This window comes from Rhinatrema bivittatum, unplaced genomic scaffold, assembly GCF_901001135.1.
Source record: "Rhinatrema bivittatum unplaced genomic scaffold, aRhiBiv1.1, whole genome shotgun sequence".
Lineage (NCBI taxonomy): Eukaryota > Metazoa > Chordata > Amphibia > Gymnophiona > Rhinatrematidae > Rhinatrema > Rhinatrema bivittatum.
This window is the reverse complement of record NW_021820897.1, coordinates 40,906-67,388: the sequence shown is the minus strand read 5'-3', so window position 1 is coordinate 67,388 and position 26,483 is coordinate 40,906. Positions and strand designations below refer to the sequence as shown.

Sequence of the window (26,483 nt, the reverse complement as noted above, 5' to 3'; positions counted from 1 at the left end):
ACTAAGACAGACATTTCTATTGGTTGTTTGTGGATAGAGAATTCTAAGACATCCCTTCATGAAACTCTGCAGAAAACTTTTAATAAAAGAACAAGTTTTTTCCCAGAAAATTATAGGACTTACCCGGTCAGGAAGGCTTCTGTGACACCCATGCTAGAGCCTCAGGAACAGGTTTCTCTAAAACCAAGAAAGCTGATTAAGCCTAGCAGAGCTCTGCTTCCCTCAGCTGCGGCTCAGAGACAACTAACGAACTGTGTTCTAAGACGTTCCAGAGCTGCCTGTTCCTTTAACAAGCTGCATGTCCACACTTCTGAACCAGAGAATCGTGAGCTAGGCTTTAAGAATCCAGCTCTGTTCACCAAGTCCTTTGCTGTTCAGCCTTTATCCTCCATTTGTTCCATCACAAGTATAGCCACCACCGGTGAACAAGCTGTAACAGACTCCATTACCCTGCAGACTGAACCAGCCCAGCTGCCACCCCTGGAGGGGCTTGAGCCTACCCTACCGCCCCAGGAGGAGCTTGGACTTATCGCTGCATCCCCGGAGGGGCTTGAACCTGCCTTGCCGCCCCCGGAGGGGCTTGAACCTGCCTTGCTGCCCCCGGAGGGGCTTGAGCCTGCCGTGCCACCCTGGGAGTGGTTGGAGCCTGCCCTGCCGCCCCAGGAGGGGCTTGGATTTGCCGCTGTGCCCCGGAAGGGGCTTGAGTCTGCCATGCTGCCCCGGGAGGGGCTTGAGACTGCCGTCCCACCCCAGGAGGGGCTGGAGCCTGCCCTGCCGCCCCCGGAGGGGCTCAGACTTACCGCTGTGCCCCAGGAGGGGCTCGGACTTAACACTGTACCCCAGGAGGGGCTTGAGCCTGCCCTGCCACCCCCGGAGGGGCTTGGATGTACCGCTGTGCCCCGGGAGGGGCCTGAGCCTGGCGTGCCACCCCGGGAGGGGCCTGAACCGGTCCTGCTGCCGCCCCTGGAGGGGTTTGAACTGTTCCTGCTGCTGCCGCCCTTGGAGGGGTCCATACCGGTCCAGCTGCTGCCGCCCCTGGAGGGGTCCGTACCGGTCCAGCTGCTGCCGCCCCTGGAGGGGTCCATACCGGTCCAGCTGCTGCCACCCCTGGAGGGTCCGTACCGGTCCAGCTGCTGCCGCCCCTGGAGGAGTCCGTACCGGTCCAGTGGCCATCTCTGGAGGGGTCAATACCTGCCTTGTTGCCCCAGGAGGGGTCTAACCCTGCCGCTTTGCCCCAGGAGGGGTTACGGACTATTTCGCTGCCCCAGGTGGTGTTTGTGTCCCCCTTGTCACCCCAGGAGTGGTTATGAACTGCTTTGCTGCCCCAGGAAGGAGTTGAACCTGCTGCATCGCCCCAGGAGGGGTCTGCCTTCATTATTCAGTACCCCCTGCAAAGTTGGGACCCAGGAGGAGGGGAGGCCTTGAAGGGGGGGGGGTACTGTTACGGCTATGGCTGCTGTGCAACCGCCTCACCACCAGGGGTTCTTCTAGAGCAGGCTCTCCTGACGGTCCTAGTCTATCTTCCTTGTTCACTCTATGTTCTGGACTTCCCTTTATAACCCTGCCTGGCAGTTCCCTCAGTGCTTTGGCATCGAGCTCGCCTGGGCTCCCTGCTCTAGCCTTCCTTGCTTTGCTGTGGTCCTTGGGCCTTGCGCTGTGTGTTGCCTTCGGGCCTTCTACCCTGCTTTGCCTTGCGCTGCATGTGGCCTTCGGGCCTTCTACCCTGCTTTGCCTTGTCTTGCGCTGTGTGCGGCCTTCAGGCTCTCTGCCTTGCCGTGTGTGTGTGTGTGGCCTTCGGGCCCTCTGCCCTGCTGTGAGTGTGTGGCCTTCGGGCTTCCAGCCCTGCCGTATGTGTGTGGCCTTCGGGCTTCCAGCCCTGCCGTATGTGTGTGGCCTTCGGGGCTTCCAGCCCTGCCGTATGTGTGTGGCCTTCGGGCCCTCTGCCCTGCCATATGTGTGTGGTCTTCGGGCCCTCTGCCCTGCCGTGTGAGTGAGGCCTTCAGGTCCGCTGTCCTACTTTGTGCGTGTGTGGCCTTCGGGCCCTCTGCCCTGCCGTGTGTGTGGCCTTTGGGCTCTCTGCCTTACTACTAGGTACCTTGACCCAGCCTGGACTCTGACACTGTTGCCTACCGCCTGCCCTGACCCAGCCTGGACTCTGACACTGTTGCCTACCGCCTGCCCTGACCCAGCCTGGACTCTGACACTGTTGCCTGCCGCCTGCCCTGACCCAGCCTGGACTCTGACACTGTTGCCTGCCGCCTGCCCTGACCCAGCCTGGACTCTGACATTGTTGCCTGCCGTCTGCCCTGACCCAGCCTGGAATTTGACACTGCTTCCAGCCTTACTCTGCTCCACTGTCACCATCATCAGAGACTTTCCAGCCATCCCTATCTCTCTCTACTTGGAGTCACTCCAGAAGGTGGTGTTCACAACACCAGAACACAGCCCGAGTGTAACAGTATGCCGAAGCCACCCTCCAGAGAGAGAGATTGAACTTGGGTCTACCGGTGAGATCATTTTTTTACTTCCTACATCATACCGCAGTCTCAAAGATTTGTTATCTGTGCTCGTTGCCAGACCTTGAATTACCCCAGTTATCAGAACTGTCTAGCTTGTCAGCTTGCAGACCAAGAACACTGGTCTTGTAGCAAATGTCATAAAATGAATGTGTCTGTTTATCAGGAATGCTTAAATTGTCTGACTCCAAAACCAGGATGGTGGAAATGCTCTTGCATTCCTAGTCTGCTACCACCAGGCAAACCTTGCCCCTGTTGCTCAGCTCTAGGACCAGCTGTTTCATTAGAAAAAACAGTCAGCTCTACTAACCGGTATTCTGCTTCTGGCTCAACTAAGACAGACATTTCTATTGGCGGTTTGTGGATAGAGAAATCTAAGACATCCCTTCATGAAACTCTGCAGAAAACTTTTCATAAAAGAACAAGTTTTTTCCCAGAAAATTATAGGACTTACCCGGTCAGGAAGGCTTCTGTGACACCCATGCTAGAGCCTCAGGTTTCTCTAAAACCAAGAAAGCTGATTAAGCCTAGCAGAGCTCTGCTTCCCTCAGCTGCGGCTCAGAGACAACTAACGAACTGTGTTCTAAGACGTTCCAGGGCTGCCTGTTCCTTTAACAAGCTGCATGTCCACACTTCTGAACCAGAGAATCGTGAGCTAGGCTTTAAGAATCCAGCTCTGTTCACCAAGTCCTTTGCTGTTCAGCCTTTATCCTCCATTTGTTCCATCACAAGTATAGCCACCACCGGTGAACAAGCTGTAACAGACTCCATTACCCTGCAGACTGAACCAGCCCAGCTGCCGCCCCCGGAGGGGCTTGAACCTGCCCTGCTGCCCCCAGAGGGGCTTGAGCCTGCCCTGCTGCTCCAGGTGGGGCTTGGACTTACCGCTGTACCCCAGGAGGAGCTTGGACTTACCACTGCGCCCCTGGAGGGTCTTGAGCCTGTCCTGCCACCCCCGGAGGGGCTTGAGCCTGCCGTGCCAGCCCGGGAGGAGTTGGAGCCTGCCCTGCCGCCCCAGGAGGGGCTTGGACTTACCGCTGTGCCCCGGAAGGGGCTTGAGCCTGCCGTGCCACCCCGGGAAGGGCTTGAGCCTGCCGTGCCACCCCGGGAGGGGCTGGAGCCTGCCCTGCCGCCCCTGGAGGGGCTTGGACTTACCGCTGTGCCCCAGGAGGGGCTCGGACTTACCACTGTACCCCAGGAGGGGCTTGAGCCTTCCCTGCCACCCCCGGAGGGGCTTGGACGTACCGCTGTGCCCCGGGAGGGGCCTGAGCCTGCCCTGCCACCCCGGGAGGGGCCTGAACCGGTCCTGCTGCCGCCCCTGGCGGGGTTTGAACCGGTCCTGCTGCTGCCGCCCCTGGCGGGGTTTGAACCGGTCCAGCTGCTGCCGCCCCTGGAGGGGTCCATATCGGTCCAGCTGCTGCCGCCCCTGGCGGGGTTTGAACCGGTCCAGCTGCTGCCGCCCCTGGAGGGGTCTGTATCGGTCCAGCTGCTGCCGCCCCTGGAGGGGTCCGTAACGGTCCAGCTGCTGCCCTCCCTGGAGAGGTCCGTACAAGCCCAGCTGGCGTCCCTGGAGGGGTCAGTACCTGCCTTGTTGTCCCAGGAAGGGTCCAACCCTGCCCCCTTGCCCCAGGAGGGGTTACGGACTATTTCGCTGCCCCATGTGGGGTTTGTGTCCCCCTTGTCACCCCAGGAGGGGCTTGGACTTACTGCTGTGCCCCAGGAGGGGCTCGGACTTACCGCTGTACCCGAGGAGGGGCTTGAGCCTGCCCTGCCGCCCCCGGAGGGGCTTGGACGTACCGCTGTGCCCCGGAAGGGGCCTGAGCCTGCCGTGCCACCCCGGGAGGGGCCTGAACCGGTCCAGCTGCTGCCGCCCCTGGAGGGGTCCGTACCGGTCCAGCTGCTGCCGCCCCTGGAGGGGTCCGTACCGGTCCAGCTGCTGCCGCCCCTGGAGGGGTCCGTACTGGTCCAGCTGCTGCCGTCCCTGGAGGGGTCCGTACCAGCCCAGCTGCCATCCCTGGAGGGGTCAGTATCTGCCTTATTGCCCCAGGAGGGGTCTAACCCTGCCACATCGCCCCAGGGGGGGTCTGCCTTCATTATTCAGTACCCCCTGCAAATTTGGGACCCAGGAGGAGGGGGAGGCCTTGAGGGGGGGGTACTGTTACGGCTATGGCTGCTATGTAACCGCCTCACCACCAGGGGTCTTTCTAGAGCTGACTCTCCTGACGGGCCCAGTCCATCTCCCTTGTTCACTCTATGTTCTGAACTTCCCTTTATATCCCTGCCTGGCAGTTCCCTCGGTGCTTCGGCATCGAGCTCACCTGGGCTCCCTGCTCTAGCCTTCTTTGCCTTGCTGTGCATGTGGTCCTTGGGCTTTGCCTTGCCTTGCGCTGTGTGTGGCCTTCGGGCCTTCTACCCTGCTTTGCCTTGCCTTGCGCTGTGTGTGGCCTTCGGGCTTTCTACCCTGCTTTGCCTTGCCTTGCCTTGCGCTGTGTGTGGCCTTCGGGCCTTCTACCCTGCCTTGCTTTGCGCTGTGTGTGGCCTTCGGGCCTTCTACCCTGCTTTGCCTTGTTTTGCGCTGTGTGTGGCCTTCGGGCTCTCTGCCTTGCCGTATGTGTGTGTGTGGCCTTCGGGCTCTCTGCCTTGCCGTATGTGTGTGTGTGGCCTTCGGGCTCTCTGCCTTGCCGTATGTGTGTGTGTGGCCTTCGGGCTCCCAGCCCTGCCGTATGTGTGTGGCCTTTGGGCTCTCTGCCTTACTACTAGGTACCTTTGACCCAGCCTGGACTCTGACACTGTTGCCTGCCGCCTGCCCTGACCCAGCCTGGACTCTGACTCTGTTGCCTGCCGCCTGCCCTGACCCAGCCTGGACTCTGACACTGTTGCCTGCCGCCTGCCCTGACCCAGCCTGGACTCTGACATTGTTGCCTGCCGCTTGCCCTGACCCAGCCTGGACTCAGACACTGTTGCCTGCCGTCTGCCTTGACCCAGCCTGGAATTTGACACTGCTTCCAGCCTTACTCTGCTCCACTGTCACCATCATCAGAGACTTTCCAGCCATCCCTATCTCTCTCTACCTGGAGTCACTCCAGAAGGTGGTGTTCACAACACCAGAACAGAGCCCGAGCGTAACACATGTCCTCAGGAGTTATTGTTAAATTAACGTGACTGACAACTTTCTAAGTTGGCCGTGTTAATTTATTTACATCATATATTCAGGAGCTGCTTTGCATGGGATTTGCAAAATTCATGTTTGCAAATCCCATACAAAGCAACTCATTCTAATAGGGAAGGGAATATGGGCCAGGTTAAGCAAAATTTTGTATATACCATGTGATATTGCTGAGATAGGGCTATATCGTGCGATAAACAGCTTATATTGTACAATATATGCTGTTTAACGCACGTTAAAGTCCTACTGTGACTTGATGCATCTCTCTCTTTGAAATTACATAAGGTATTGAAGTCCCTAAAAGAACACATTATTTGTTTTCAATGCAGATTGAAAATGTGCAGATAAATATAGAAGGACAAACTAAAGATAATTTAGAAAAGCAGGAGTATATTGAGAAGCTCATCAGAGAATACTTTGATATATCAGAGAAGGTTACCAGGGAGCAGGAGGTAAGCATAAACTGATTAGTATTTTGAAATTTTTTATTTTCCATCGATAAGCAGGCCGAATTAGCCATTACATATCATCTGGTGGCTTCGAACGGACTTGTCTCTCCACTCTAGTAGAGCTTTGAGCTTTACTGAACATGTGTAAGAGTTCCTGTATGGGCATTGCCTTGTGAACCTCTTTAGTCATTTTTGTTAGAGCTTAAGCACAGACATGTATTCTGTATTTCCTCATATTTTTCTCTAATTATGTTTTTGGTGATTTTTTGCCTCTGAAATTATTTTTAAGTTGCCTTACTGCCTCTGCAGCCCCACAGTAGCACTTTTCAGTGCTATCTAAAAAAACAACAAATCAAAAAAAGCACTGGCCCTACCTCACAAAATATCAGGCCAGAAGAAGAAATCTACAATGGAGAGTGAATTTAAAAGCTGTGTTTGTGGCAAAATAATGTCCCTCATGGATGGACTTGAACTGTGTTACTGGTACCTCGGGCCAGATCACGACTAGAAGAACTTCTGTGACTGTGGACAATTGTCCCTATGCTCACAGTATTCTAGGGTGCTTCATATTGAGCAGCTGCTTTAAATTTCTCCAGTGTCATAGCAGGTCCTTGTCCTGCAATGCAGTGTCATCTGCCTTGCTGGGAAAAGTGTTGAGCAGGAACTTCTCTAGATCTCCCCCATCCGCTCAGGCTGTAGCCGTGGGGTCGAGTTCTGCCATCCTTTCTGTGTCCAAGACAAAGTGGCATCATTCATTGGAATCATCACAGCCTGTGTCAAAGAAGCATAAGGACAGAAAGTGCGGTGCATCAGCACTAGCACCATTGAAGCGGCATCAATGGCATAAGAGCCATCAGCATTTCTGATGTCTGATGCATAGATTCACATAACACTTCCTGCTCCAATGCACTTAATGCACGGTGCACTAATGCACTTGGTGTATGCTGCACCGAGGTGTTTGATGCAGAATGCACCAATTTCCTTGATGCACGACACTTCTCACTAAAGATCCATTGAAGCACTCCAAGTCATCCAAGACATTTAAGAATTCTACCCCATCAAAGCAATTGACATAACGATCTCAGCCTTCATTTTAATCAGGCTGTTTTGCTGACTCAGCTGTATACAGCCCATCCTAGATCTGCAACTGTATGAGTCAGATTGCCTCTGCCCTCTCCAATAACCATGGTGTTTCCTCCCTTAGACTTGTGGTAGAGGGACATTTCCTGGAGACGTCAGACCCAGTGTGCTCCATAGTCCCGCTTATCTCTAATATGTTGCCCATTCTAATTCAGGAGCCTGACCTGTACTCAGAAGAGGATGTCCCACTTCCTATACCAAGCCAGAGGACACATTAGTCATGTGACCACATTGCAGGTTTGGTGAGGAATTTCTTTGCCTCTCTGACCAAGGATATGGATGGAAATTCTAGCTGTTCCTTTCCACTATCGCTATAGCAATTCCACAGACCGGAGTCCTAATTTTGCCAATAGGGAAGAACTCATCATCAGAACCCATGACTGAGTCCCACTCTGATGCAGCGGAGTCCTGTCAGTCAGAGGTGTCGAACCAGGCAGCTCCTCCTCAGAGTCAACCAGATATACCTTCTGGTTCACCCTCTTTGTCACTGGAGTCCGGAATAAGTATACGTGCCCTTAGGCTCAGACGAAGACTCTTATCAGCATCCCTTCTGATCCGTTCCCGGATCCTCCGGACCATACTTCATCCCCAGAGGATCTCTCTTATTTAAAATTTGAGAAAAAGATGGGTACGACCCTGGGCGTTCATGTCCACAAAGAAAAAGACCCCTGATATGAACTTCTTGGTCTTCTGCAGATTTGTGGTCTTCTTGGTTTTCTGCTGCTGAATCAGTGGCCCTTCCAGTCTACAACATTCTCAGTGTCCTTCTGATGAGAATGTGGGAAACTCCTATTGCAGGCACTCCTACGGCTAGGAAGTTCAAGTTTATAGTCCAACAATTTCCAGGATTCAGCATCATTCAACTACCTCACAAATCTGTAGTGGTTGAGTTTGATAAGAAAAAAACAAAGAAGGCTCAAATTCATTCCAACTGTTCCACAGGGAAAGACCATAAGCTTTTAAACAACTTTAGACAAAAAGGTCCATGCTATTTTCTTGCATATCTATCTACCAATTCAAAATAGATATATTCACAATTGTATTCAGAAGTTGAAATCTTTCCTGCAGCTTCCTGAAGAAGGCTTTGTCTATCCTAAACCACTTTTGGATGCGGAAGAAGGTATCCTCCATCTCCTCTGTTTTGTCTATGAATCATTTAATTTCATTTCAGTTACCTCTTCAGCCTCCATTGGGGCTTGATGCATGGCATGGCTTCAGGCAAGCAGTATCTGCAAAGACATTCATGAAAAACTTGTAGACCTTCCATGCTTGGGAGACAGTCTCTTTGAAGAGAAGCTCAGAGAGACGGTCACACAGATAAAGGACCAAAATGTGGCAGTATAATCTCTCTCTCAACAGCCGCTGAGCAGCCCTCCATATCAAAGCAGCCCTTCTATGCATATAAACAATCATACTTTCACAGGTGGCCCTACCGATCTTACCAACAGTACCGTCCACCATCCCTTCTGGCCCAGTGTCAGCAACTGCATCCATCCAGACCTCAAGAAAGAGTGCGCCATCAGCCAAGGACCACATATCAGGCCCACCCTAAAACAGGGCCTAGATTTTGATCCATCTGAGCAATCCATTCCCCGTTCTTCCATTAGGGGGAAGAATCTAACATTTCCTGGAAGATTGGCATTAAATCACCAAGAACTACTGGGTTCTCCAGATCATGCAATCTAAGTACTGGTTACATTTCTCCCAGCTACCATCCCTTCCATGTTATTCAACTCTCTATCCAAAGGCATCTTACCTGCCGAAGCACTATCTGGAAGTCCAATTGCTTTTCCAGTGTCAAGTAATAGAGCCAGTTCCTGCATTACAACATTCACAGGGCTGTGTGGGAAGCCAAGCCACACGGACTCCAGCCTTTTCTAATGCAATTTTCACTTTATTTATACACAGCATTGTAACAGAATGCAGACTGCCTTGCCTCAGCAGTGTTCCCTTACACACAAGGTTAAAAACTGCCTTCTCGCTAGGCAGTGTACACTCTTTCCCTCTGGATTAGTCAGGATAGATTTACAGGAGCTGCCTCTCCTGGAGATGTGTTAGGCTTACAGACAGAGATCTAAGGTTATGCTCATCCCCCCACATTAGGGTCATCCCAGACAAAACTGTTAGTATCACCCACTGCGAGAGGGTCTCGCAGTGGAGAGCCCATCTGTAGCTCCAGGTTCAACTTCCATCCTAGCGGGACTCCTTGGACTGGCTGTGGGACGTGTGATGAGCACTCTTCATTCATCTCTGTGGAGTCATGTGCCTTCTCTGTACTGTCATGACCAGCATCCTCTGTTGACTCCATCGTGATGCCACGCATTGGCTCCTCAGCAGCCTCTCTTGTTGGTGTCTCCATGCTCCTTCTTACTTGACTGTCCTTGGCCCTTCCTTCTGGGCTATCCAGGGCAGCACCTTCATCTGGCTTCTCTGTATTCCCTTTCTCTAGGGACTCCATGGCCTCTGTGGCCTCTTCAATTGGCCCCTTGGCAACATCTCTCTCAGACTCCTTGATACTGCCTCTTGCAGGCCACTTAGTACTGCCCCCTTATGGGCAGTCTGTGTTTCCCTCTCCAGGGCTCTTTTCAATGTTTGGGCACCCTGCAGTGCTTTCCTTGGGACTTCCTGTAGTGTCAACCTCAGGCTTCCCTGCAGCGCCCTACTCGGACTTCTTCTTGCTGCATTGCTGGCTCTCTGAGACTTCTCTCAGGGGTCTCTGCAGGCTATCTCTCTTTAGGCCACTCCTTTAAACTCCTCCATGAGCTCTTAGGTAATACAGTCTTTTCTACTCTCTTCTGCGGTGCATTTTCTGTATTCCCAGTGGTCTCCTCAGACTATTGCCACAACTCAGCCAGCTCGCTGGACAACTCTGCTAGCAGCTCATCCAGCTCCTCCAAGAACTGTTCCTGGACTCTTCGGAGTGGTTTCTGTAGTTCTATTATTCTGGTTGGCCTCTTCAGCTGCCAAACCTTGAGCCTCAGGTTCTTCCTCTCACCTGGCTCTTGAGACTGAGAAACTCCCACTATGCAGAAGTAAATGGCTACTCTTCTTTTAAGCACACTGGCTTCTCTTTTCTCTTTTACCGGTACTAAGGTACACCCACTGGTTCCAGACCATGTTTTTGGTACTACTGCCCAGGCCTTCTGCACTTGCTAGCAGTTTCACTTTCAGTCTGGGCCAAGCCCTACTCCAGCTACAGTGCACAACTGCTTTTTCTTCCTCTCTTTTTTTTTTTCTTAAAAGGAAAAAAAGTAAAAAAAATTTCCCGCCTCACTGGCACTGACGTTACTGACTATAGCAGTTCTATCTTCAGATGCGGCTTGACCCTTAGTCTGCAAAGAGAACCAACCCTGCCTGCAGGCCCCACTGACCCCTCTCTGGTTTAAAGGCAGTTTTCTTTTTTTTTTCCTGTGCTCCTCTATGAGCCAGCAAGCTTCCAGTTTTCAGTGCTTTGAAACCCAAACAGCATTGCTTTTCTTCTGTCCCAGCCCCCTTCTTTAGGCAAGGCTTAACAAAACTTTTTTTTCATGCAGCCTGCCTTGCTTCAGTGTGCTCCCTAAGCCACACCCTTTTCTCTGCCTTGCTGCTTTGCCTCCAGTTTCTTTGGCAGGCCACACAACAAGCTTCAGTCCTCCCTTTGGAGACTAGGTGTTTTTCTCTGTGCCCAGTGCAGAGAAAAAAAATACCCAACCTGACATCATATGTGAGAAGCCGAGCGGTGCTTCTCGGGCTGGAAGCACAAAGCCACACAGACTACAGCCTTTTCTGATGCAATTTTAACTTTATTTATACACAGCACTGTAATAGAGTGCAGACTGCGTTACCTCAGCAATATTCACTTACATACAGCGTTGTAGACTGCCTTCCCTCTGTACAGTGTATACTCTCTCCTTCTGTTTTGGTCAGGATAGATTTACAGGAGCTGCCTCTCCTGGAGATGCAGGGGCCTCCTGACCCTAGCTGGGCTTACACTTTTATGCTTCTCAGCTGGTCCTTTCCTCAGGCCTTTCCCTGCCCCAGCAGGGTTCCGCCCACAGAGATCTTTTCCTCTGTGGGATTTAAAGTAGAGCAAGCATCTAGCTTGGTCCTACCCATGCAAAAAGGGGGAAATGGAGTCACTCTGTTACAGGCTTCTATTCCCGATAATTTCTTCATCCCCAAGAAATTAGAGGGATTGCGGCCTCTTTTGAAGTTGAGACATCTGAACAAATATGTATTCTGAGAGAAATTCAAAATTAATTCCCTCAGGACAATTCTCCCTTACATACAGAAGGACGAATGAATTGTGCTCTAAATCTCAAAGATGGATATGTCCACATACCCATCCACCCGTCACTGTAGCAGAACCTTCGCTTCTAGGTGGATTCCACCCAATACCAGTACAAAGTACTCCTGTTTGGTCTGTCGTCAATCCATAGTATCATAACAAAATGCCTTGCTGTAGTAGCAGCGAATTTGTGTTACCAGGGAATACAAGTTTTCCCATACCTGGATGACTGCGAACTCCTGAGATAGAAACCTCCGCTTCCTTTGTTCAATGATTTGCCTTCTTCGGTGCTTGGGGTTCCTGATCAACTTCAAGAAGTCAAATCTGGAGCCCACTCAGTTTCTCAGATAATAACCACCGCTATTACTAGCTACGGTAACATGGAATAGACTTAGTTTTTGGGTACTTGCCAGGTTCTTATGGCCTGGATTGGCCACTGTTGGAAACAGGATGCTGGGCTTGATGGACCCTTGGTCTGACCCAGTATGGCATGTTCTTATGTTCTTATCGATCAGAGGTTGAATCATTGCAGGAAAGAACATTTTTTCCTTCCGTATACCATGACATCGCTTATCCGCCAGCTCCTATCCTCTGCACACTCAATGGCCAGAAGCTTCCTCGTGATCTTAGATCACATGGCAGTAGCAATCCATGTTGTTCTGCTGACCTGCCTTCATATCCACTTCCTCCAATAGGTTCTGTCCAATAGTAGGATCAATTGACTCAACCACTGTCATCTGTGATGCGAATTTCAGCAGCAGTGAAGTGAGAGTAGTGGTTGTGATTTATCTTCAGGAAGGACCCTCTCTTCACTCAATACACCACCAAGTAGTATTAGCGACAGATATCTCTACCAAGGGATAGGGTGTTCACACTGGATCCTGCCAAACCTAGGAAATCTGGTCATTTAGGAGAGCCTTTTTCAAATCAATCTCCTGAAGCTGAGAACAGTAAGGCATGTCTTATCAGCATTCATACATCTCCTCCAGGGAAAGAGCATTCTGCATCAAACCAACAGCCAGGTTGCCATGTTTTATGTCAACATACAGGGAGGAATGATTACATGGCCTTTCTACCCTGAAAATCTGGAATTTGGAGGAAAAGAATTGAATTGCTTTGTAGATCACCTGTCTGCCAGGCATTTCCAACACGCTGGCAGATCTACTCAGAGTATTTTGGATAGATGAGTGGCCTCTACAGCAATCAATGGCGAACAGACTGATCAGCTTATGGGGTCTGCCATCGGTGTGCTAGTCATATCACAACAGAATAGAAAACTAAATCCATTTTTCTCAGTTCTGCTGAGTGATCACAGATTGGCTCAGGATGCTTTCCTCCTTGGGTGGGGACAAAGCCTTATGTATGCTTTTCTACCGATAATGCTCATTGCCAAAATGTGCAGAAGGTCCTTCAGAACTATATTTGGTTGATCCTCACAGCCCCAATACGGCCCGGACAGATCTGGTATGCGTATCTCATACAACTTTCCAGCAGTCCTCCCATACATCTGGGAACAGACTCTGCATTATTAACTCAGGAAGACAGGACACTTTTATCATCCCAGCCTCTCCACCCTCAATCTAACAGCTTGGATGTTGAACACTCAATGATTGTGGATCTCCACCTTCCTATAGAAATTGTTGGCATACTAGAATTGTCTAGAAAACCTTCAACTTGAAGAAATTATGCTTTTAAATGGAATAGGTATTTCAAATGGTGCCAACAAAATGCATTGGACCCTTTCTCTTGCGAACCCCACCTTCTAAAATACTTGTTCCACCTTTCTCACTCAGGTCTTGCCACCTCTTCAGTGCGAGTGTGCCTCAGCACCATAGCAGTGTACCATACATCAATGGACAGCAAACTAATCTCTACCCATCTGCTGATGTCTTGCTTCATGAAAGGTCTCTGGCATACAAACGCCTTCTGTTCTGTGGGACCTAAATGTGGTCCTTTCCCAACTGATGAAGCCTTCTTTTGAGCCATTGGAGTCACCTTCTCTTAAATTCTTAACATGGAAGGTATTGTTCCTTGTCACAGTGACCTTGGTCAGAAGATTCAGTGAGCTTCGAGCTCTTGTCCACTTTCCTCCGTATATGCAATTCTTCCTCAACAGGGCGGTTCTTTGTACTAACCCGAAGTTTCAGCCAAAAGTAGTCTTTGCTTTTCACATCAATCAATCCATCGAATTGCGTTTCTTCTTTTCAAGGCCTCATGTGCATGAAGTCAAAAAAGCCCGCCATACTTTGGATTGCAAATGGGTCTTAATGTATTATAAAAGAAGGACTCATCAAACCGCCCAGCTATTTGTCTCACATGACCCAACAGGCTAGGAGTAGCATTCACCAAATGTATTGAGGTCAATATTCAGAGATAGCTGGCTAAGTAAGTTAGTCAGATAAGACTTATTTGGCTAACTTATACAGGATATTCAGCAGCATAGCTACTTAGCTAGATAAGTCTAAACTGACTTTGTTTAGACCTGTTATGGAGCAACTGGATAAGTCTGAATAATGATACTTATCCAGCTAAGTTAGTCGGATAAGTAGTGCCGCCCAGTTACACCTACTGTCCACCCACTATATGGCTAACCGGTTAGCCGGATAAGTTACTTATCCAGTTAAGTGGCGATCGCTGAACATAGCTGGATATTCATTGGCTGCCACTTAGCCAGATAAGTCTTTCTTATCCGGCAAGTAGTCTTTGAATATCGACCTCACTCTTTCTAACTGGTTGGCGGAGTGCATTTACCATTGCTACACCATAGCAGGGTTGAAAGTAACAGGCACTGCAAAAGCTCATCATGTGAGAGCCATGGTATCTTTCATTGCTCATCTTCGAGAAGTATCTTATCAAAGGTATCAGCAAAGCTGCAACTTGGTCTTCAGTTCATACTTTTATGTCTCATTACTGTCTTGATAACCTCTCAAAGACTGACAGTAAATTTAGGAAAGCAGTTTTGCGTGATCTGTTTTCACTGTAGTCTACTTTTCACAGTAGGGTCCTGATTGTTTTCTAAGAAACTGCTCTGCTGCAACCCTCAGGTTGGGATTCCCTACATTTAATGGCTAATGTAATCTTTTTATCAATGGAAAAAGCACATTTGCTTATCGTAAAATGTGTTTTCCTTAGATAACAGGATGAATTAGCCATGGAATATCTGCCCACCTCTCTGGAGAGTCGCCTACATAGCTAGAATTAGCTCTGTTACTGACTGAAGAGGTTTATGAGGCAATGCTCGTGTGGGAACTCCCAGACGTGCTCTGTAGAGCTCAAAGATCTACTAGCTTGGTAAAATGAGTCTGTTCGGTGCTACCAGATGACGTCATCCACATTTAATGGCTAATTCATCCTGCTGTCTTTGGAAAACAGTGTTTATGGGTAGCAAACTTGCTTTTCAACCCCTTGTTCTACTTTAAAGAGGACTATTATTTAAAATATCTTCCATCGCCAGATTTATTTGTCTGTTGATTTGTAGTGGACCAAGAGAGTAAGGCCAACTAATAGAATTCACAGCTCTCATCTCACTGTAGGACTCTGCCTCTTCAGAGACAGACCAGTTTTTTAATGGCTACCAATATCTGAATTTTATAATTCTTTGTACCACATAACTATGCACTTGTTGGAGAGGGCCTTCTCTCAACCAGAATGTTGTTTGTTATTAATTAATAAAAGAAAATATAACTAAAATTTTGTTTTGGCAATGGAATATTAACAGTAAGTATTTTATTTAATAGGCAGTTATTCAGATGAAGAGTAAGGTAAAGCAAATACAAGCATCCTTTATTCAGCTGGTAGAGCTATCAAATCAACAAAAGAAGACTATTGAGGAATCATCTGGCAAGAAGTGAGACCAAAATAAATCTTGTATATTTTTTGCTTTAATTTTTCTTTGTTTGTATCTATCAAAGATGGGTTCCATTTTTCTTAAATATACGGCATCTGCTCAAATTGTATTTATTTCTTTATTTTAAAAGCTTGTATTCCACATTCTTCCAAAACAATTCATTTAGTGTAGATTACAATTTAACATCCATAAATCAGCATATATCACATTGAAACAAAAATCACATTATAAGATACACAATATATTAAAAACAATTAGCCAAAGGCCTTTTTAAAATACATAGACTTAATGCTCTTTCTAGAAATCTTTAGGTCCTGCTCTCCTCTAAGATAATTTGTCAGACTGTTCCATAGAATTGCTGCTGTAAATGAAAAAGACCTTACTCTTGTCTGCACATATTTATAATCGTATTATTTATTTATTTATTTTGGACTTTTATATACCGACATTCATGTGAAAATTACATATCATATCGGTTTACAGAGAAAAACACAAAAGTTGCAAGGAGCATTACATAGAACAAGGTATCATGGAACTGGGAGCAAAGGGATGAAAAACAAAGTAACTATTAACAACTGAAAAAGAGTGAGCCACGTGATGATTGGGATGACTCTTAAACAATATCAAATCCAGAAAGACGTATCAAATAAAGAAGCAATGGTAGAAAAAGCCTATAAGAAGATCAGATAGTATGTACATTTCTAGATACTAAAACAACACAATTAGATAAACGGTGATAATAATCTTGCAGTGTTAGTACCATAAACAGATGAGCAGAAGCAGATCTTACCATACCATTGTATCTAATTCTTAATTGCACAGGGGTAGTCAGAATAAAGCAGTTTTTGTATGATTACCAATAATTTAAATCTTGATCTCCATTTCACTGGAAGACAATGTAAATTACGCAAGATGTGTGATATGATCTCTTTTTGGTAGTCCTATTAGCAAACGAGCTGCCACATTTTGTACCATCTGCAGTACCTGTATTAGTTTCTCGGGCAGGCCCATGCAGACACCACTGCAACAGTCAAGATTTCCCAGAATGAGTGCTTCCTCTTCACTCAGGCAGCCCAATCCACACCAGTGGGTTATACACTCCTACCAGCAGATGGACATGGAGACAGCTGACTCGCTAATATCACTGACATATAGCCCTGCCCTGATAACAGCCTGCCAGTATTCTCTATCTCCAGCAGATGGTGGACATGCATTTTCCTAGTGGGGATTGCCTGTTTTTAAGAAAAGGAGAAAAAAAAAGAAAGAAGAGACAGATTTGAGTTCCTGAGGTGAACCCACTCTAGGGCTCTCCCTCAGTTGAGCATTTTGAGCTACTGTGCCTTGCCAGCTTTAGGTTAAAAAAAAACAATAAGAAGAAGAGGAATGGGGGCGCTCTGCGGTGAAGGCTTGTACGCTCTCTTCCCATAGCCATTGGCTCGGTCGTGATTTCAGTCGGCGGAGGTTTCAGATCAGGTAATAAAGAATACAGGTGGGCCTCACCAGTACTAATCCCCTCCTCACACCTCCGATTGATCTCCAGAGATGGAATGGGGTGGCGAACCAATGATGCCATTAGTTTAGGTGGCAATAGCGCTTCAGGGCTCCCGCACTGCTGTTATTATATGTCGGCCACATGAGGAAAGGTTAGGCTGCTGTGACATGTGGTAAGACTGTATCTGGTGTTTTTCTGGAGCGCATGGGCGAGTGCACACAGTAAGGTCATAGCCTGGGGTTCAGTGTGCACATATACACGCATAGGTATTCATACAAAGCCTCACACTTGAGTTTCACATATACGTGTGCAGTCATGACTGCACGCTCTAGTGAGTCATTGGCAGTGTTTTAGCAGCACACAAGAGGTAGCTCCTATGAGAATGTTAATGGCACTAAGGATTAGAGATACTGAGAGGGCTCCCATAATGCGGCTTGCCAAATGAGAGCACTCCAGCCATTGCTATGTCTTGCCCAGACCAGCATTGCCTGGCAGCTCAAGGAGAATTGTCCTACAAGGATTTTGCTGCCGTTTGGGCATCCCCTCAGCCAACTGAGACTTGGTGGAGAGGCGCACAAGAGGCAGTGCACTAATCAGGGACAACCCCACCCTCCTGCTTCCCTTGGGGAATGGGGAGAGCACTTAGGTTGGACCCATGGATTCAGGATGGATGTGGCATACTTTTCCTGGGTAGAATTTTTTTTCCAGGGTTTGCAAACTATTCTGAGAGAGTGCCCAGCAGGGAACTGTGAGGGAGTGTACAGAAAACTCCCTCAGATTACCTTAAAGAACTGGACACAGCTGTTTCACCTGGTCCTCCTTAAGATTGAGACCCATAGGGAATCCTAGGTGAAGGGAGGAGCTCTTCACCAGAGTACAAGTCTTCAGGGTCTAGAAGGGTTAAGCGGGCCCTGGGGAAGGGCTAGAATCCCACCATATGAGAAGACCTGCCATGTTTAAGGTTTGAGACTGACATTGTTAAGTTCTCACAGGACATGCAGGATGGTAGTCCTCACATAACGGAGCCCTGTTACGGAAAACTTTTCTGTCAAAGTTTCTATAAAGCTTTGACTGACACTGGCACACTGAGTGCACTGAGCATGCTCAGCCTGCAATTATCCCTGTGACAGTCTTCTTTTTTTCGCTCTGCAGTAAGCATAGCGGTTAGGAGCTCTGTGAGAAATTCTCACAATTTTTCCTCACGGAAACACTTAAACTTTTACTTCACAAATGCTTTTTCCCTGCACTGGTCTCCCTTTGCGTACATTTAATCGACACTCGGTGAGTACTATGCCCTGTTTTTCGGTCAGTTCCTGTCACCTCACTACTGTTCCCCGGCCTACCAATCGAATTGCGGCCTTCCCTCTCCCTATGTTTTCACAGTTAGCTGCACATAGCCTGCGAGTGTCCTCCTGTGACCCTCTGCCTGGTTATTAACGCTAGTGGGATAGGGACTTCCACAGTTACCGTTGCCGCCAGGGCCTTTGTCAAATTCATACCTCGGTACCTTTGTGTAGTTGATGCCCCCATCGCTAACGTCGGTACCCCCATCCAGGCCATCCTGCCTTTTTCGATGCCATCAACACCCCTCCCCCCACAGTCCATCGATGCCATCGATTCCCACATCAATTCTTTCAGTGCCATCAATGTTTTCATCCATGGCACTGATTTTTCCATCGATGTCATCGATGCCCGGGTGGAAGCCATCGATGCACATTTTGGTGTTGTCGGTGCCATTGATGCCTAGGTCGATTCCATCGATGCCCAGGTCGATTCCATCAATGCCATCGATGCCTGGGTTGGTTCCATTGATGCCTTCGATGCCCATATCGATGCAGTCGACATGCGGGTTGGTGCCATTGATACCCAGGTCAGTTCAATCGGTGCCATCGTCGATTCCATCAATGCCATCGATGCCTGGGTCGGTTCCATCGATGCCATCGATGCCTGGGTCGGTGCCATTGATGCCCATGTCATGCCATCGACGCCCAGGTCGATGCTGTCGACGCCCAGGTCGATGCCGTCGATGCCCGGGTTGGTGCCATCGATGCCGTCGACGCCCATGGCCATGCCATCAGCGCCTGTCTCCATCCATCGATGCTGTCGACGCCCACGTCATTTGCATTGGTGTCCTCATCGTTCCTATCATTGCAGCCATCGATTCCATCGATGCCGGTATCAGTTTCCCGATGCCATCGATGTCTATTCGATTCTTCGATGCCACATCGTTTCCATCGATACCTACACCGATGCCTTCGGTGCCTCCGTCATTGTTATCGTTGCTCTGCCCAGGCCATCAACGTTTTTTCATCTATATTTTTGACAATACCCTCGAGGCCGCTTCTATGCCGCCTTTGCTACCGTCAATACTGACATAGCACCTACACGCAATGCCCTCGCCTAAACAGAGTGCTCCATGCTTTTTGTTCTTAACTAAAGCCCCGTATCAGCCTACGACACTACACAGTGCCAGGAGCAGTGCAGGCATGCTGACAGTCCGTCATCATTAGCCATCCAAGACAGTGAGGGCATCCACCTCGGCGCTGGGGAAAGACCAGGCTGCGCACCGTGGCACTCATTGTCACCGGCATGGTGACCGTCCGCCACCGACACCATCCAAGACATCGGTGCTATCCTACTCTGTGCTGGAGAATGCCCAGGCCGAGCAACATCACTACTGCCACCGCCACTGTTCCACACAGTGCTGGCAGTCCTTTGTGCTCCAGAATGACCAGACCGAGTTCCGAGGAATTCTGCACTGGCATCATGATACATCGAGCCACTGCAAAGAGGGCTGGGTTCATGAGTCATAATGGCTCCCCTGTACCCGAGGCATTCCCCACCGACACCGGTGCGGAGTTCTGACCCTCCACAAATTACTGTGGTAGTGCCAGACACGCTCAGCTTGCTCCTCTGTACCTGCGCTACCATACCAGGTTACAGAGTTGGGTCGGATGTTTATGTCCTTCAGGCTGTCCCTCGATGCCTCCTGAAATCCACGGAGCCATCGATCTTCACCGGCTCGTCCTTCTGCGATCCACGACGGATGATAATTACTCTAATCCTGCTTCAGCGACAATCCCTTTGAGACCTGTTCTCTAAATCGGTAAAATGGTGTCTCTCGTCACCATAATTCCATACCGCAGTAAGTAGGTTGCCTATCTCCTCTAATCTTTCTATGTGCTTCATGGTGAGTCAACAATATTACAATCCAAGCTCTACCGGTTGCTCCAGCTTCAGCAACTTGGGTATTTCATTAAATCACTAGCAGTGACTGCTGCTTCTCTACAGAGTAAAACATCATTCACGCTTTTCCTTGCATGGACAGCTGCATAACAACAGTCAATCCAAGCAAGGAGCTCTATCTTCTTCACGACTCTCTATAAATCTACTACCTGGGATTGCTGTTAACATAAATCCCATATAGAAGACTTCTGAACACCACAGTCACAACGAACTTCCTGTCCAACAACTGCGCAGACATTCTTGCAAATTCCTATATGTCTCATATGTCTTTGCGCGCATACAACATAACCTCAGCCCCTCAATTCATTCATTGCTGGGCCACGGGATTTTTTCACCATGCTCTTTACTCATAGGTCCAGGTTTGCCATGAGTAATATTCAGTGAAATTTCAATTATCAGTGGATCTAAGCTGTTCAACCGCTTTCATCCCTGATCCATATTGCAGATCTAGAACCAAAACCTAGGCTGATCCTGCTCATGCTCGCATTTACTCAGGGTTGCAGAGTTCGAACTGATATCTGCTCAACCCAATATGCGTCTATTCCGCTCCATGCAGAGTTTCACATCAACTTCCTGGAGCTTCAAGCCATGAGTTATGCCTTTATGCCTTATAATACTGCCCCTGCAACAAACCTTTGTGCATACAGACAGACAGCATAGTGACAATGTGGTATTTCCAACACACAAGCACGCACAACCTCTTAGCTGCTCTGCTAGGAAGCTGCGCAGCTCTACCCTTGGCCCTTGCTCACTCCATGCATCCCCGGACCACTTATCTAACAGACTTACTGAACGCACTAGCAGACGTTCTCCATATAGGTTTCCATCCTCTCGGATGGTCTCGGACTACATGGGTAGCGAGAAAAATCTTCTAGCGCTGAGGTCAACCGACCTTGCCCTCTGCGTCTGAATCAAACCATATGGTAGACAGATTCTACTCCCTACACATGTCTCGAATGCGTTCACATGGAAGCCTTTGCTGTAACAAAGGCCTCTTATATGTGCCTCTTTCGATGCCTCTCATAGCCAGCATTTTTATTATGCTGCCCCGGGACGAGGTTCCCTGTTTCTCAGACCCACGTCCTGGCTGAGACCAGTATGCTTTCCCATATTTCTCAATCTATCACACCAGTAACCAATTCGCCTTCTCACAGGTCAGTCTCATATCATGGACTCACTGATATTCTCAGGTACTGGCAGCATCACAAAAACCTCCCGCACATAAATCTTACTATTCAAAATGGCATGATTTACCACATGGCGCATACAAAAGGGTATTACCCCCTTTTTTTTTTTTCTCTACACCACTCTTTTCTCTTACTCCCTCGGATTCTGCTCCCCAGACATCCTCCACATGGGTACACCTCGGTTCCAATTGGCGTACCACTTGGGAATGGGGATACCCGATTAACGGTTCAACCCCTTCTGAATCAGCTTACATGGGTTATCCACTCATTAAGCTGCCTCTACTTTTACTGGTTACAGAATGGGGCCTATATTTAGTGCTTACAAGACTCATACGTTCTCCGTTCGAGCCTTTCCATTCCTCTCACTTAACAGTCTGGCATGGGAAATTCTTTCCCTCGTAGTCATCACTTCTGCCAACAGGGTCATTGAGTTTCACACCTTGTTATATACTCACCCGACCCTCCGTTCCTCCGTGACAGAGTGGTTTTACGTACTCAACTTCATATCCTTCTTAAGGTAGATGCAGCATCTCACCTTACTCAGAATATACTCTGCCCACTTTTTCCCAACACCTCTCTCTCACCAGAGCGAGAGGGTTTTCCACTCCTTGGACTGTAAAAGTGCACTTGCATTCTATCTAGACCACACTACACTCCATAGGAATTACACCTAACTCTTTCCTTCTGTGGCAAAAGCAAGCTGCGAGTTCCAGTTGGCAAACTAACCTATTCCTCCTAATTAAACGTTCTGTATCTCTTTTTCCTACCAACAAGCAGGCATTTCACTACAACACCGTGTGTAACCACACTCTGTTAGGGCCGTACCAGCCTCAATAGCTCACCTTCGGCCAGTGCCGCTTGTACATATTAGTAAGGCTGCGACCTGGAGCTCTCTCCATACCTTCGCAGCCCATTATTGCTTAGATAAGACTGGCCGGCATGCTTCCATGTTTGGCCAGTCTGTCTGCTCCTCTTCTTTTTGGTTTAACTACCCAACATCCTTCCACCAACCCGTTAAGGGTTTCAGGATGCCCTCCTTACCAAATTCCACCCCCGTCGTTGCGCCTTTTGCACGTCTTTGGGTGCATTGGTGCACTCTCGGGCATCCTCAGCTCGGTACTCACCCATATGTGAGGACTACCATTCTGCTTGTCCTATGAGAAAGCAAATGTTGATTACCTGTAACAGGTGTTCTCACAGGACAGCAGGATGTTAGTCCTCACGAAACCCACCCGCCACCCCGCGGAGTTGGGTTTACATATGTTTTATTATTTTAGTTTCGCTTGCGCTTTTTGCTATAAGATGAGACTGAGGGGAGACACCTGTGTTCACAGGGATAATTGCAGGCTGAGCATGCTCAGTGCACTCAGTGTGCAAGTGCCAGTCAAAGCTTTATAGAAACTTTGACAGAAAAGTTTTCCGTAACAGGGCTCTGTCAACTGACGTCACCCATATGTGAGGACTAACATCCTGCTGTCCTGTTACAGGTAAGCAATATTTGCTATCTGCTATGTTTAAGTTTGGGGCTTGCCTGGAGTCAAGATGAGCTGCCTCCAAGTGATTGATTTGCTTTGCACTATCTTTTGTGATTTGTGAGATTCCTGAAGCCAAGTTGAGCTGCTTAAATTGTTTGGTTTTACTGAGCACTGCACTTTTGGTTATTTTCACTGTAAATGAACTACATTAAAGGAATAGCCAGAGCCTTCCTCCTTTTTCTCTCTGGCTGTTCCCAAGTTGATACTGCAGAAGTTATCACAGATGGTGGCAGCAGTGGGATATATTGCCTAAGAAGAAAGCACAGATAAGATCCCACAGCCACAGCAAGAGAAGAGAAAAATAAAAAAACAATACCTCCCAATTCCACTCACCTAGTTTTTGCAGCACAGGCCAAGGGGTCTATGCCTGCCTGTATAGTCAGGGGTCAAGCAGTGAGAAAGGGCCGGATAGGACAGCAAGTTTTTGTTTTGTTTTGTCCCACTCTCCTATTCCCAGAGAGGTAGTTTTGTGGAGGCAGCTCGCTAAGCAAAAGAGATGGAGCTGGTCATCCAAGTCCTTGCTACAGGACAGCAACAATTACAAAACGCTCTACAAACACAAATAGATCAATAGCAGGCAGGTGGTGCAGCATCAGACAGTACTAACACAGATTGCCCAAGCTATGCAAACAGCCATAACCGGTCCACCTTCAGTGCTACTGACACTCCTTAAGATTACCTATAAAGAAGGCCCAGAGGGGTTCTTGAAAAACTTTGCGGTCATAGTATGACTGGCAGGCTGGCCAGAGGACAGGTAGGCTACCTATTTGGGGAATTTACTCACTGGGGCTAGTCAAGATGCCTACCAAACAGCCAAACTGGAAGGGAGGGCCACCTACCAGGCAGTCAAGGCAGCCATTGTTGAGTGACCGGGACTCATCCTGGAAGCCTACCGTCAGTGGTTTCATTGGGAAATTCTTCAGGCTGGTGAAAATCCTGAGAACCTCATCCACAGGCTAAAAGATGTCACTTGAAAGTGGCTGCGCCTGGAAGAGAAGACTGGGATGGAGATAGCGAAACCAGTTTTACCGGAACAATTCCAAAACAGCCTAGAACAGCCAATGCGACAGTGGGTTTGCGGACACCCTAACCTTATGCTGGAGAAGATCCTAGAAGTGTTGGAGGCCCATTACCAGGTCCAGACCATGCCAGAGGCACCAAGGATCTTGGAGACACCACCTGACGCAGGGAGAGGTCAACAGAGTTGTAAGAACTGAGGCCCTGCCAACCAGTAGTGCAGACCCAGCTGGACTGTACACCTCAGGCGAAATCCTTTGTTGGGCCACTATATTTCCAGTGTGAAGAAAGGGGCTATTTTGCCCAAGACTGTTCAAACAGGGAAGAGATGCCTATGAACATTAATGCTGTGACCCTACACTTTTGTAACTTTGTAGCTGTCTCCAGCCAGGGAGTTTCTACTTTCGTGATCTTGGTTGAGCTAGATGGCGTTCCACCACAAGCCTTAGTGGACTCTGGGAGTGTGAAAATGCTTGTTCAGTGAGACTTGATGAAGCAAGTCAAAATTGATTACGACAAGATAGTGACCCTGGCATACATTCATGAAGAAGAGCCCTCTGAAGCTGTCTGTAATGAAACACAGCTCTGTGTCTGGGAACCGGACAGCAAACTATTTAAACACAAGCCAAGTACTTCATTAGATATTGGGTACTGATATATTTTTATTACCTCACTATATTTTCTATTGAAGTATGATTTTATAAGTTAAGGGGTTGAATTTTATGACTCCCGATGATCATTTTTAAATGCATTGAAAAATTAAAATAAAAAACAAAATCAGAAAATTGGACCAACCGTATTCAGCCTGTGTTTGGTGAATAGGTTGATAGTGGCAGTCCTACAAATAAAAATATACATTAAAAAATATTTTTTTTCAGCAATTGTCATTTATTAAGATACATAACTGGGATTTTTGCATAGCAATTTCATTGGATTGTCCTGGGGTTTGAATTGATAGTTTGGGGGCTCTGAGTCAGATTATGTATTCATGGGGACCATCGACAATATCCAATAAGCTGGGTAAGACTGAAGACCCTGGCCAGCCAAAATATTGTTCAGGTGGGAGTACTCCCTTGGCTACCCTACCCTGTGATCATTGGACGGTACTGTCCAAAGTTCAAGTGTCTCTGGATCTAGCTTACAACAGGTTTGTCCAGCTAGAATGAAGAAGAATTGGAGTTTCCAGAACTCTTTCCATTGGATGAGCTGATCTTCTTCATAAAGACTCTAAGTCTCCTAAGTCCTGGAAGCAACGCCAACAGGACAAATACACCTACATTGCTAATCTAGAGGCAGCTGGGGGAAGAGGGTTCAGAGTCAAAGGAAGAACAACCACCCATCTAGAATGTCCTACCTGGCCTCTTTGAATGGGAACCATGGGGTGACCTGGGAAACTTTAGCAGTCTCAGAGGGAGGATGAATCCTTTTAAGTGGTCCCAAAAGCATATACATAGGGGGTAATTTTCAAAGGAGTTACGTGCATAAATGTAACTACTATTGTAGCAATTTTCAAAAGCCATATACTCATGTAAAGTGCACTTATGCGAGTAAATCCTATGGATGATTCAATGGCATATATTGTAGCAATTTTCAAAAACCCACTTACTCGAGTAAAGTGCATTTACATGCGTAAAACCCAGTTTTACGCATGTAAATGCTTTTTAAAATCAGACCCAATGGGTGCATGGAAAGGTAGTCCCTGGGGTGCAGCTTACAGACCCTGTTCCTCCCTATTTTGTGATGAAAGAGGATGTACATTACAGAGTCACAAAGGGAAGTGTGGAGGGGAAGTGGTAGAACACGCCTGGTTCTCAGACCCTATCTTCTGCAAGTCATGCAGCTAGGCCACAATTACCTTCTAGGGGATCACCTAGGGAAGAAAAGATCTGGAAAAGATTCTGGCAGAATTTTATTGGCCAGGCTTTCATAAACAGGACCGGTTGTATTGCTGGTTCTGCCCTATCTTCCAGCTCACAAAACCTGCCAGAGAATGGTCAGCATCTCTCATACCAATGCCTATAATTGAGAGCCCTTTTGAAAGAGTGGGCATGGATCTTGTAGGGCCATTAGAGAGATATACTTGAGGAAATAGATACATTCTCATCATACTAGATTAAGCCACCAGATATCTAGAAGTAGTGCTGCTATGGAATATGAAGACCCTGACATTGGCGACTGCCCTAATGGAGGTTTTTCACGACTTGGGATGCCCAAGGAGAGCATGATGGATCAGGGTATCCCTTTCATGTCCAAGGTCATGAAACAACTCTGCACCTTACTCAAGGTGTTGTGAGCCTGCCCGCGACAGGCACGAGCAGTCCCCCTACCTTCCTTCTGGCCTTGAATGCAGCAGGCCGCCGCCGATGCTGTCCTCCGCGGTCCGGAAGCCATGGCTGCCTCCTGCTCTGTGCGGCAGGACTGAGCCACCCGACGCTTCCTTCTCGCAGCTGGAGCTGCTGCCGGGGTCCTTGAGCAGCAGGGAAGCCATCTCTCCCTGTGCCTGCTTCTTCCTCCGTCTTCACGGCAGGGAGCTGCTTCTCCTTGGGCCTCCCATGCAGCAGGGACGCCGCCGATGTGCCTGCTCTTTTCCAGCTTCTGCATAGGCGCAGGCGCGCACCTCT

At 48.4% G+C, this 26,483-nt stretch overlaps 1 protein-coding gene across 1 annotated transcript in view; it reads left to right on the top strand.

Moving 5' to 3' along the window:
- The window catches only part of LOC115082266 (cilia- and flagella-associated protein 58-like), a gene marked incomplete at its 3' end in the record, with an annotated part of 117,518 nt that overhangs the window by 59,830 nt on the left and 31,205 nt on the right, over positions 1-26,483 (top strand). The window contains exons 4-5 of the mRNA XM_029586512.1: positions 6,012-6,134; positions 15,276-15,385. Of these exons, the coding sequence (XP_029442372.1) occupies positions 6,012-6,134; positions 15,276-15,385 (233 nt within the window). The remainder of the gene's footprint in view (positions 1-6,011; positions 6,135-15,275; positions 15,386-26,483) is intronic.